Raw genomic sequence first — 13858 nt, 5'->3', positions numbered from 1 at the left:
GTTTTCGGGCGCCGGGTGGGGCCGGGGGCGGCTCTTGGCCCGGGGAGGCGGGCGGGGACAGCAGCGCCGGCGGCGGCGGGGCCTGTAGGCGGCGCTGTGGCCGCAGTCACCGGCCCGGCCCGGCCCGGCCGTGAGGGGGGGTCGGCGGCGGTGCCGGGCTCCCCTTGCCGGGCTGCCCGTGCTGCTGCCCGGCTCCGCGGCTCCACCCGGTGCATAGAAATGTCACAGTGAAAATCGTCCTGCGGGCCGGTGTGCGCTCTGTGCGGCTGGCCGCGTCCTGCTCGTTGTCCTCGTACATAAAGAGCGGTTGGAGAAAATGTAAATCAAGTATATAATGGAGCCGGCTTTTCTTGTTGATGAGATACGTGATAAAATTCGAGCAGATATCTGTGCTTTTAGTTTTACATTTCCCAGGTTTTGCATCTCGGTATCTTAGCAATAGAGGTCGCGTTTTGGCCTAGAATTAAGTGCAATTTTTTGCTGGTATGTCAGGGCCAGTCATACAGCTTTTTCTTCCTTGAAAAGGCTACTGTTTATCATCTTCTGCAAAAGTAAGCACAAGAACCTGACCAGTTTAAAATCTTTTTCGTTTTGGTTTTGGTTTTTTTTTTCTTTTTTTTTTTTGCTGTCCACTGCTCTAAGGGCACATCAAGTGATTTTTAATACAAAATGTTGTGTTATAACCCCAGCTGGCAGCAAAGCATCACATAGCTCAGCGGGGTGGAGAGAAGTGAATGACAAGGGTAAAAATGAGGAAGCTTGGGCGTTGAGAGCAGTTTAATAATTGAAATGAGAATAAATCGTAATGAAAAGAGCAAAGATGAATAGAACCCAAGAAAACCAAGTAAGGCAAAGGAAAGCAATTGCTCACCATGAACTTACAGATGCCTAGGCAGTGGCTCCCTGGCCAACTTTTCCCCCTGATTTCCACCACTGAGCATGACACCATGTGGTCTGGAATAGCCTCTGGGTTAGTTAGGGCCAGCTGTCCTGGCTGTGTCCCCTCCCAACACCCTGTGCACCCTCAGCCTGCTCGCTGGTGGGGTGGGGTGAGGCACAAAAGGCCTTGGCTCTGTGCAAACCCTACGCAGCAATAAGGAAAACATCCCTGTGTTGTTCGCACTGTCTCCAGCACAAATCTAAAACACAACCCCCATATCAGCTACTGTGAAGAAAATGAACTCTACCCCAGTCCAAAGTAGTACAAAGAGCTTGCATTTGTTTTTAAAAATTGAAGCAATTTCATCCTTTGCTGCAATAATAAAATACTGATCCTCTCTTTTTCAGATCCTATGCATATTTTACGATTAAAGACAGACTTCCCCAGATCCTCACAAAAGTTATTGATACTTTGCATCGACATAAAAATGAATTTTTTGAAGAACATGGTGAGGTAAGAGTGAGGTCCCTATTTCCCCTGATGCTTATTCCCCACTAGCCCTTGAGACATTTTCTCTGCCTTGTTTTTATTGGTGAGGCTTGTTTGTCTCAATCCTTTTGTCTGATTTTTAAAAAAAAATAATTTCTTTCTAGTAGCTATTTTTGATTAGTTCTGTGACACACCTTTCTGTCTAACCTTTTGCTTCTGATCTGTCACTTATGCAACTGCATCACTTACTTGGGTTTTTGTGTTGATGCAGTGTTTGATAGACAGTAACACCTTCTGAACATGACTGTGTTTCAACAGTCTTGTCACCTCTAATTAGCAAAAAGTCCAATCTGAAAAGAAGTCCCCTGTGGAATTCATTTTAGGATCTTGGATCTGAAATGAGCTTTATTCACCAAAATATATTTCGTTTAATCAAGCTGTGATTTGTGAGGGACTCTCATATGGCAATTAAAACTTTGCACATTCCATGAACAGTTGATCTGTGTCTTTACAGGAATAAAGGTACAGAATAGGAACTTTTGTTCTCCACTTTTTCAGAAGGGTGTTGAAGCAGAGAAGAGAGCCATATCTTTCCTCTCCAAACTGCGGAATGAGCTGCAAACAGATAAGCCAGTGACCCCTTTGGAAGATGAGTTGCCCGATGCTGCGCTGTGGAACAAATACCTGGACTACCAACGAAATTTACCAAATGGAAATGGAGAACCAAGTTGGTTTCAGTCCCCTTGGCTGTACGTAGAGTGTTACATGTATAGAAGAATTCATGCAGCATTAGCACAGAAGTAAGTATTTGCTGGCTTGGTATATTACTTCACAAAACATTGCTCTTTCCTATTTTTATTTTGGGAAAAAGACAGCTGAGGAGAAAGATAAAGGAAGATCTTAAGCTTTTGCCATACTGCTTTTTCCCCAGCTTACACATCAGATTTAAAATTAATACCTTTACTTATTATATTTAGCAGAATTTGAAGCTTCCTTGATGCTTCAGTTTTGGTAGTTGGTCTACATGAAAACTCTTGAGCTTGACCGTACAGTTTGATTTTGCAGACTAATGTAAATTGAGATATGAAACCCATGTAGCATTTCTACGAGGTTTGTTGGTCTAGAATTTTCTCTTCAGCATTAAACACAGAATATGAGAGCCACAAATCTGTTGGGAATTCTAACGTGCTGCTTGCAATCTGAAGTTACCATTTGAGAATTGTTTATTATAGCAGTAGACCCATCTTAAGGAGCCCCTGTTGTTCATTCTACACCAGGTTCTTAGTTACAGCAGTGCTTGCAGCCCATGTGTTGCATCGAACTTCGGGAGCTGATACTGGTTAAAAATAACTGGGCAGGAAAAACTTGTTGTGCTGGTACCATGGAGACGTGCCAGTACAACGTCATGGGGTAGGAATGAACAGTTTAAGATCCCATTGCTGCCAAAAAAATTTGAAAGCTCCCCGAGCACCGGATTTTACCCTTAGTGTTGTGGAGATGCAAACACAATAATGGGACTCAGTTTCCACTGGTATGTTGAGTAATCTGAACTCTTGAACCAAAAGCTTCAAATACGGGGCTGATCTCCTGGATTGCACTTAAAAAGCTGAGCAGACACTTTTCATTTTTAACTTTTAACTTTCTTGATCTCCATTGTTTAGTTGCTCTTAAGCATATGCTTGGATGGAAGTTCAGTCATTTGTTAAAAGGTCATCATGCAAATATGTCTCATAATAGGTTGGCCTATAATTTTTATATATTACAACATTGTCATTTGTCATGGCAATTTTCCAGAATTCCAGTTAAGACTTTCATAGGAATATCTTCCTAACTGGATGAGAATTTGGTATGGGAAGTACACTCCAGCACACAGTAACACATTTAAACCAGGCCAGCTTTCCTTGACCTTAGCTCACTTGTATGTTACAGTTTTAAATCTCTTGTCTGAAGATTGGAGTTCAAAATGGTCACTGTCTGTGCAGTTCCCAGAGTTTTTGTGATTGAATACTTGTTCACTTTCAGAATATATTGCTATATTAAGATGCCTTGCATAGTGTCTGTTTTAGCAAAATGCAATATTAGGCTGTTATGGAGATATATGAAAATCTAGTATGACAAATTAGAAGTGGAAAATCTAATTAAGACCTGCAGTACAGTCTAAAGAGGCTGACCTTTGAACTTCCTTTGCATGTGCTGTAATGAAGAATGTGGGAAATATGTCAACATATTTGTTCTTCTCTTTTTAGCCCACCTATTGACAACTTTGACGTATTTAAGGAAGGAAAGGCTCAAAATTTCTTTGAATCCCAAGAAGCTATTATTGCCTTATGCACTTACTTTCAGGAACTTCTTAAGAACATCAAGGACCTAGATGAAAAGCAACTTCAGGAGGAGCTTTTTAAGCTATTGCAGGTAAACTGATAGTGCTTACCACAAAAACTGAAAATTTCTCTCCTATGAAACAAACAAGAATTTGAGGTTATAAAGAATTTGAACTTCATATGAGAATTAAAATATAGATCTTTTGTGATGAAATGTGATGAAATCCTGATAGCCCTACTGTATTGTGGCTATTCTGAAAATATTTATATTTTGGGTACTTGTTTTAAATGCAATGCTTTTTTATTAACTGTTGGTCTTCATTGTGTATATGAAAACTCAGCAATTCTTGCTTCAAAACCAATTTCTCTTAAACATTATAAGTCAAATTCCAGATGACCTTTTTGATATTTACCTATTATTTCTTAAAGCAGTTAATTTTAGTTGTCAGTTTAAATGATTTTAGACTTTGGAGAAAAAATTAGAAGTCAGTCTGGGTCAGAAATGGTTTAAAAGCTTTTTAACAGCATTATTCTTGGAATACAGTGCCTTTGGGTAGAAACCCCAAAGTATTGTAGGATTACAAATAAGTCCAGTAGCTGGCAACAGTGTACTCCAAGTATTTGGTGAATCTTCACAAAGGGCCCATTAGTGAGTACTTAAAATACATGTATCTAAAATATTTATTTGGCATGCAATAAAAATATAAATCTGCTTTTTTTTTTTTATTCCTTTTCCTGTGTTACCACTGATATTTTTTGGAATTGCAGTGTGGAGATTATTTCTGTTTTGAGCTTTGTGATCAATGTGTTTACGCTGATCTAAATCTTCCATCTTTGTCACTTTTGATGCTTGTATAAATACAGAGCTTTGTTTGGTTTCTTCCACAAAATCTTTTCTCTGTTGAGATACCTGTACAAGAAGTTGAGTTTTATTAAAGCTTGGAAAAATATTTGGAGTTAGAGCCTTTATTACCTTACAAAAACAAGGGAACAAAATCTTCAGTGTATGTGAAGTTGAGATTGTAACTACAGTGAGACTTAGTAATTTTTTCTTATTTTTCTTTTTCCTTCTAGGTGTCATTGTGGGGCAATAAGTGTGACCTTTCTTTTTCAGCTGGTGAAGACAGCTCTCAGAAATCTAGTCCTTTGCAATCCCTGGAAAACATGGTACCTTACATCTTAGTGGATGATATGGAAAAAGTTTGGTCACTACTTGTAAATGCCAAAAAAAATGGAACAGAAAGAAGTAATGTTAGAGTTGACATAATCCTGGATAATGCTGGATTTGAACTTGTAAGTGATCTTGTGTTGGCTGATTTCTTGTTGTTGTCAAAGCTGGCTGATGAAGTCTATTTTCATGGAAAAAGTATTCCATGGTATGTATCAGATACCACAAAACATGATTTTAACTGGACAATTAGACAACTGGGGTCAGCTAATCATATGTGGATGTCTAGATGTGGGGTAAACTGGGAGGGCAATTTGAAAAAGGGAGTTTGGGTTTTCCTTGACCACATGTTTTGGACTTTACCACATGATTTTTCCAATATGAGTGAAGTTGCTCCTGACTTGTATGCTGAGCTACAGAAGTCAAACTTGCTTCTCTTCAAAGGTGATCTAAACTATAGAAAATTGACAGGAGATAGAAAATGGGAATACACTGTCCCGTTTAATCAAGCCTTGAATAAGTTTCATCCTGCGCCTCTCTGTAGTTTGAGAACATTGAAATGTGACACTCAGGTTGGCCTGAAACCTGGACAAGGTGAGCAAATTCAGGCTTCTGAACCTGAGTGGATGGTAAGTGGAAAGTATGGAGTAATTCAGTTTGATGCTGGTCTCTAGTTAAATGATTTGTAATATTCTGAAAGAGACATTAAGTCTGACTTTAATTATTTTCTCTGTTCCATGCTTGGCTTCAGTAAGGATTCTTTTTTGTTTGCACTTTTTCATCCCAAGTGATTTGTTGGTTTTGTCCTGTGGAAGACTTTAATGTTGTGCAAATATTTATAAACGGTCTTCGTATACGTAATTCAATCTGCATTTCAATACATTTTGTTTTCCTCTTGTCCAATGCCAGCAGATCTTTAAGATGAATATTTAGTTGTCCATAATATTTTTTCTTCATCAGTGAGTTTAATGAGTGAAAGCTTTACAAGTGAAAAATTTGCTTCGGAAACAATTACCCCAGTGCCACATTAGCATGAATTTACTTATTTTGGAATAATATGCACTCCATGTCGTTTCATGCATTGCATGAAAGTTAGGATTTTAGAGAATTCAGAAGTTAATTACAGACAGATTCTTTTGATGTTTTGAGGATAGTTTGCGCTACATTAAGGAATAAGTTACTGGGTTGCAGCTTGTAAACATTCATGTAGAATTGAAAATTGAATTTCAATCTTAAAGCACAAGTGAGTGTTGCTAGCCAGTTTGCCTGTGGGAGAGTTGTCCCATCTGGTAGGAAGATTAGTGGGAGAAAGGACAATCTCATTTTAAGAATATTGAAGATACTGTTTATTTACAAAGCTCTACCAAAAAGGAAGCACATAGAAAAGCCTCTCCAAACAAAAAAATAATAATGAAACCCAAGCAGTTTCATTAACTGGACTTCAGATTTAATGCAGACTTGATCTGCAGGTGGCCTGTCAGCAGAGTATGTATGAGGTTCAAGCACTGCTGCTTCCTTCTGTTGTGGTAATTCTCTGTTTTTCAAATGTATTCATTTGGGGGTTTTTGTTTGGTTGTTTTAAGAAGGATGCCTTAATTTTTAGGGAGGATATACAGCCCCATTTGCACTGAGGAGTACAGGGTAGAGAAGCATATGCCATACAAGTTCCTGTTAACTGGAGTTGTTAGGTGCTCATTTCTACTCTTCTACCCTGGTCTCAAAAGCTGCTGCTTGTTATGTTCATACAACAAAGATCTATACAGTGGATAAATATATTCCAAATGCTGATGACTTTGATCATTTGTGTTTATTTTCTTCTTCCTAAATATGAAAGGGTATTTTAAGGTTCCAAGGTCAAGTATTCAAAAACAAAGATGCAAGGAATTTCATGAGGCTGTTGTAGGGAAGGTTATAATTTTGAGGCCTGGGTTTACTGCTCTTATCTCCTTTGTATCTTTGGCTTAGCACTCCTACAGGGTGAATTAATCCTCATCCTTAGGCACCTGATTGAACTGTAGAAATGAAAAATCTAGTCAAGAAGGCTGAAGGTCAGACTGCTGAATGTTTCTGACTGGAGAGAGCTCAACAGCTCCAGCTTTAGTGCTTTGATCAAATATGTAAACGACAGGATGAATCTGTGCACTGGAGCCTCAGTGTCTCATCTTTGAAAATGCTGTTAGCTTGTTTGAAATGCATTTTGAAGCAACAACTTTGGGTCAAGAACAGAGAGATGGAAGTTGTGGAATATGTGGAATGAGAACATCATACCTTGCTCAGAGAGCAGCTGGGGACGGAATCTGCTTTGCCCGTGCTCAGATTGTTTGTAAAGTGCTGACTTAATTGCTGGAGAGGTTTAAAGGAATATAATGAACAAGGAGAGAAAGTCTGTTGAGGCCACCCTTGACAAATAGACTTGCCTCTTACACAATCCTTACACATGCTAAGAAACTTCATTTCATTTTTTGCTGGTTGTTAATGTGTCCCTGTGCCCAGGTTGCTTTCATGCTGTTACTTCTGGGAACTCACAGTGCAGATTGGGGTAAATTAATAATATGAACTAATGACAAATACAGTCCTACAAAATCCAAATATCAATTAGGAGATGCAGTCGTGTTAGCTCAGCATTACTGAGTCATGAAAATTACTACAACACATGTAATTCCTAGCTTAGCATGTGAAAGCTAATGTATGACATGATGTCATACTGAAAAAAAAATCTCTCTGTTCTGCTGTTGATTAAAAGTGCATTTACATCTTTTGCCCCTCACAAAGAGAAGTTTATGTGGTAATACAGTGTGACTATGTGGCTGTGTAAGGAATGTACAGCCATAACTTCCAAATGCTTGACTTCTATAGCTGTAATTGCGAAGTGCTATGTCTAGGCAGAACTAAATATGCAGCATACTTTTATGTTTGTTGGTTGGCTATATTTTTGTAAAATTTTGATTGATTGTATGAAAAAAAAAAAAAGAACATCAGTATTGCTGTAATGCAGTGTTACAGTCTCCCATGACACAACAAAGTTGTGAAGACATATTCCAGTGAGGCACAGTGCTTTTCTGATGGGTTTGCTACAGTTTACTTAAAAATAGGAAGCTCTTTTGTAGTTATTCAGTGTTAATTACCTTTTGTAATACAGCTTCATTAAATGCCAACGTGAACCTTTTGCATTTAGGTGGAATGTAAAAACATAACCTGAAGCATGTGTTTGAAAACTAGCATGTGCTGTAATATAACTTTTTTTTTAACTTGAAAGTTCCTTCTATCCATGTGTGTTACAACTGATTGCCCAAAATGCTTCTACAGCATAACTCAGGAGAATGTACACATTTGATCTGTACATTCAAATTTTTGAGATTTTCATTTCATATGCCATTGGAATATTTATGGCAAAAGCCAAAGGCGTTTTCAGTAATTCTGAAGACCACAACAAAATGTTTTCTACTTTTTATTTTTTGTCTTTTAACTTTTGAGCAACTGTATTTGTAAGTCAGTTTGATGATGTCTTTCATTGTTGAGGAAATAGAAGGAACATAATGCCACAGGCACAGTGAAAGGCAGTACACCATCCTTAACATTGGTAAGTTATCCTGTGAGATATCTACAATAATTTCTTATGTATATAAGGTTTCTTAAAATAAATTGCTTGATGTGAAAAATAAGTTGATTGTATGTGTAGAAGATTGTAAGAATATTGAAATAAATGATATAATTTTGTGGAAGTCAGACATTGTTATACTATTTCAGTGGCTGGGGAAACTAATATAAAGTAATTCAGGTCTTAGTTCCTGAATTTTTTTCTTAGGAAATGGATCTTATGCATAAACCTCTAAAGTGTATTTATCGAATGAGGTTTTGAAAGATACAGATGCAAGCGATAGGTATCATAAAACATTCTTCTGTAACAAGACAGGACAATAATAAGGAATTTTCTAATTTTTACGCTCCTTGTACTGTTAAAATTTGAAAACCTTAAAAATGTTTGCGTATCTCTTCAATGTATCTGGTACTTACTAAGGTTGGTGCAGCTGATGATGTCATTTCCAGAGTCACTTCCAGAAGTGATAGGTGCTTCATGTGTTCCAGCAGAAATGGAAATATTTGGTGTTACTCATACTGTAACTAAAATATTTCCAAAACACTTTGGTTTACACACTTTGTTAATGTCCCATAAACCCTAACTGTTGTTGTTGAAACAGTTTCTTTAAAGTTGTGTTATTTGCATTCATGGTTACAGCTTGTTCCATGTGAACATTTATCTCCTGTGCTGTCAAACAGCATAGGAAAAAATTTTACTCTGTTGCATGAAAATTACTCTATGAAATGGTTTTAATCTAAAAAGAAACCCTTAATTGTGTCTAAAATAAAAATTCCAAAATGGAATCTTGTACAGAACTGTTGGGTTTTTTTCACTAAAGTTTGTTTGCTTACCAGCTTTCTGTTTACTTAAAATTACAGAACAAAAGCTTATAATTATTTTTATTTAAAGCAAAATGTAAGTTGAAATTCACCTAACACTTATCTAAGGATTTTAAAATAAAACTGAGAATGTGCTGGTTAAAGTGGTCCTTTTCTTTTTCATGTGCTAGTGGCAGAACACATGTGAGGGAAAACATCCTATAACAAGGACTGTTTATGTTTTCTTGTTTGCTTCTGTTATGTTTTTTTTTCCCTAAAAAAGGTTTTGAAAACTTCTGTACATTTTTATTCTTGCTGATATACTTCTGTTTCTAACAGCCTGAAAATAAAATGTCCATTTACATGTATTTTTACATGAATTACGAATTAGTTTGTGGATTAATCCACATTCTGCCTCAACTTTGCAGTTGTGAATTCTTCAGACATGTTGTGAGAAGGGTTTTTATTTACAGTGCTTTTTTGAGGTTTAGTTCATCTGGCCTTGTTTCCACTGTGAAAGAAATATAAAATGTCCTCTTATGATAACTTAAGAGTGAATAAACATATTCAGTACTTGTGTGCTGCTTCTGTTGTATCACTTTTCAGTATGTGACATAATGATAATCTTTCAAACTCCCTGTGAAGAAAAATTTTCATCCTTGTAGAAATTTATTTTTCCCGGGATTCTGCTTACTTCTTCCAAGTCTAATGAAGGAACAGATTAAAAGCTGAGGTAAGATACATCATTTTTAATTTGCTTTCTTAATGTTGACTAATTGATTGGTCTCACACTACCATGGTAAGGCTGATGCCTTCCAAGTGACTCTGATAAAGGGACTGATGATGCATTTCATGCAGTTGCATTTGGAATAGGTTTCATCTCTTGACTCCCACTTCCCAAAAAAATATCGTTAATTGTCATAGGAGAGGAAGTGCGCCGAGTTCTGGTCCTAGATGATTTATATACACATATAATTGTTAATTTTAGTCTAGGACCTATGTAAAAGGCAGAACCATTCAGGAAAAAGGGTTTGGGTCCTGAAGGAGCACTGAAGGAGTGTGTGTGCCCCTGGGCTAAGGTTAGGGAATTAGGAGACAGGTAAATTCCTCCACACTGACAAGGGTGTACAACTTGCAGTGAAGGGCCATTTTTCCATGGTTGGTTGTAGTCTTGTTTTCAGGCGATCCTGAGTTAGAGCTACACTTGAGTGCTTTTGTCATGTATTGGATACACAGCTTTGTCTGCATCCATGATGTTAGATTGGGCCTTGGAAGTTTTGCTGCTGCTTTGCTGGATTGTGATGGAAGCATTATCAGGAACTACCCTGCTTGGGGCAAATCAGGGAGTTTTCATACATATATGGAAACCTGAGATCCATATAGAGTGGATTTGCAAAATAGCTGCATGGGTTGAGTTTAGACTTTCCAAGGACTTGGTGTCTGGTTTAAGTTCCTCAAACTGAAAACAGCCTAATACATTAGCACCAGCAGCTTTCCCTTACACAGATTCCCACTTCTTTCCCAAGCCTGATTAGTTCCCCCAAATGTGCATTGCACTTTCACCGCTCCCTTTATCCAGGGGGGGAAGTCCAGGGAGGTAAAACCAGGTTATTTCCTTCAGAAGATTGCAGATCCCCGGGACATCATCATGTGACTTTTGGTTTTGAAATAAATTTTACACATCCATTCTCATTTAGACACCTGCAGAATATCAGCTGGTACATTTTTGAATGTACTGGGTGCTGGAATTGGGGTTTCATAACACCCATCAATTTTAGCATCTTTTCTCAACACTGAGCATTTTCATGGAAGGGAAAGTTTGTCGTAATTTTTAAATTATTTTTTCTTTCAAAAATTGGTGTGGCTTTATTAGGTCCTTACATTCAGGAGATTTGCTCAGAAAGGCTGAGAACATCCTTTCCATGTATTTTATGAAACACAGCATGAAGAATTTGATTAATGAAAATGACTCCTTGAAATTATTTAGAAGTAAAAATCCCAAATTAACCCTTCCTAAATTATTTCCTCTCCCTATTAAGGAAAAAGAAGCATGAAATTATTTTGAGAACTCTTCTTTTAAATACTAGCAAACAAGGGTAAAGCATTTTAAAGTGTGAGCATTTTGCAATAAGGTAGTTTTTTTCTCAGTCAAATGGCTTGAAGAATGCGTGTTGCACCTGCTCTTTTTCAGTGTGTTACATGACATTTCTACTTCATCCTTTTTTTTTTGTCTATTTTCTTGTTACTCTTATTTTATATGCTATATACTCTTTATACTCTATCATTATTCATCAGAATAAAGTGTGTTTTTTTAAGAGCAAATAACTTGAGATGTGTGGCATAGAGCTGCATAAGCACTCCCTCCCCATCACCAAGGGTGTAGAAGCTGCTGAAGTGTAACTCCCGACCCAGCTGTGGCACTGCAGGACTGGAGATGGGGAAGTGTGCTTGAGCACATGCTCAGGAGAGTTCAGACAAAGTTTCACAAGCATTTACTCCTGCATCTGCACACCACTCCAGTAGTAGGATGGATTAGGCTGTAGTCAAATGCTGGACAAATCCAAGATGATATTTTTGTTCAAATTTGCAGTGGATAGTAAAACATGTGCCAGATTTCCTCTGACTGCCTAGTACAAATTTAACCCGTCAAAAATACTTAATAGATTGGGATTGCAGAATGAGGTTACCCAGGAGCAGCATGATCCATGCCAGCAAACCCCCCTCTCTGCTTGGGGGTTTCTGTGTCCTCGGCAACAGCAGTGAAATGGTAGCAGGCACACAGGGACAAGGACAGGAAAAAATAATACTATCCTAGCTTCTTCAATTTCCTCTCTGGAAAACATGATTAGATCAGCGTTCCTGAGAAAGGTAAGGTATTTTTTGAGTACAGAAATGGTGTGTGATGGCACTGTCCCCAGAGGCTGATTAAAGCTCACAGGGTCTCCAGAGAAAATGATGTGCAGCTCCCAAGCACCCACAGATCTAACTTTTACTGCAACCTTCAGTTCCTCTCTTCCCATTTGTATCCACGTTATTTGGATGAAAGGTGAGAAGGAAGAGGAGGAGGTGCTCTATCGGCTGCAGGCAGTTCAGCAGCCATCGAGGCAGGCTGCTTTTGCGGGGGTGCTGCCTTGGCAGGTTCTGGGGGAGAAGGAAACCCTGGCTCGGTAACAGGAGCCGCTGCTCAGGTGCCATCTGCTCTGCTCGCCTCTTCTGACTTTTTATTTTTAAATGAAAACGCGAGCAAGTATTCTCAGCTAAATGGTTATTTGAAGTGAAAACAAACAAACAAAAACAACAAACCCCGCCGTTTCTGCGAGCTTCCCCTTGTGCAGACTGCTCACTCGCAGCCACCGAGCCCTGTCCCCCTGTTCCCAGGCAGGGCCGCCCTCGGTCCTTCCCCCGGGCTGCGTTGCCAGGGCCGCGGCTGCGGCCGGGAGCGGCTCCGGGCTGGCGGGGGCAGCGGCGCGGCGGAACCGCGGTAACCGGGCACGGGGCGAGCAGAAAGGGCCGAGAGGGTTGTTGGTCTGGTTAGGGCCTGGGGGTTTTGTGGCAGTTCCTCTATTAGGGAATAAAGCCCCCATTTTGGAAATATGCTCCCTTTCCTACCCCCCTTTCTGTCGGTGTTGCTGTAGAGGCTGACTGTAACCCCAGGCTGGCTGTAACCCCCCCTTTGCAAGTCATCTTTGCAACATTCAATTTAATCTCGCCTTTTAACACCATCGCCCGAAACCCCTTCCCCCACCCCCCAAAAAAACCCCAAACAAACAAACCAAACCCCAAACAAACAAACCAAACCCCGAACCAAACAAAAAGCCCCAACCCCAAAGCAGAGCTCCCGCAGGTGCAGAGTTGTGCCCGGTGGTCCGTGCGTGGTGCGACTGAAGCCCCATGAACCCCAGCTGATCATTATAGCTTATCTTTGCGGTTCAAGGCCAGAAAGATTTTTCTTACTAAGTGCTGCAGAAGGGAGTAGCTTTCACAGAGCAGGAATTTATAGTTATCTATGAATTTCTTCTTTGCATCTCTTCCTCCTTTGAAAGGGGTTTGCTGGCTTTGATGTGAATTTAAGGGAGACACTAGAGGATATTGCTTAGAGGGATCAAACCCTTGTACTAAAGATATAATAGGAACCTTGTAACAGTTTTGTGTTCCAAAGGGTAAACAATTTATTTGTGTGAGCAGTTCATTTAGTTGAACATCAATTTTTTAATGAAGATATATTGTTCTGAGACAAAAAAATACAGAATTTTGGTAGTTTGTGGTGGCAAAAAACCACCATTAAATTAAATACAACTGTTATGACTCAATTACAAACTTTTTGCTAGCACTGCTTAGTGACAGAGTTTATGGTAACCTGCTCCACATTTTAACCAACCAGAAGTCAAATAGTTGGTGTGTTGATTTTGGGACTCAAAAACACGCTAAAAATTACATGTTTATAAAATGTAAGCTACAATTGCTAAATCAAACTACAGCACTAATCAGTTTTTAGTTGTGTATATGCCAATATAATTAAGTATTTCTAAAATATTTTCATTTTGTTGACTGCAGTAAAGTATAGTAGGCATTATAGGAAAATTGCAGCTGTTGGCAGTGCAT

At 38.9% G+C, this 13858-nt stretch overlaps 1 protein-coding gene across 10 annotated transcripts in view; it reads left to right on the top strand.

Moving 5' to 3' along the window:
• The window catches only part of DCPH1 (damage control phosphatase 1), a 50842-nt gene that overhangs the window by 927 nt on the left and 36057 nt on the right, over nucleotides 1-13858 (top strand). For 2 of the 10 annotated variants that reach the window (XM_074537744.1, XM_074537745.1), the window contains exons 2-5: nucleotides 1288-1393; nucleotides 1928-2169; nucleotides 3616-3781; nucleotides 4765-7860. In XM_074537744.1, coding sequence (XP_074393845.1) covers nucleotides 2135-2169; nucleotides 3616-3781; nucleotides 4765-5532 — 969 coding nt within the window. In that variant the 5' untranslated portion in view covers nucleotides 1288-1393; nucleotides 1928-2134 and the 3' untranslated portion in view covers nucleotides 5533-7860. Of the gene's footprint in view, nucleotides 1-143; nucleotides 319-1287; nucleotides 1394-1883; nucleotides 2170-3615; nucleotides 3782-4764; nucleotides 7861-11490; nucleotides 12125-12655; nucleotides 12738-13858 lie in introns of those variants that run through there. The other 8 variants (XM_074537746.1, XM_074537747.1, XM_074537742.1 and 5 more) reach the window with 6 other exon arrangements.

This window comes from Zonotrichia albicollis, chromosome 3, assembly GCF_047830755.1.
Source record: "Zonotrichia albicollis isolate bZonAlb1 chromosome 3, bZonAlb1.hap1, whole genome shotgun sequence".
NCBI lineage: Eukaryota > Metazoa > Chordata > Aves > Passeriformes > Passerellidae > Zonotrichia > Zonotrichia albicollis.
This window is presented reverse-complemented; position numbering and strand designations above follow the sequence as displayed.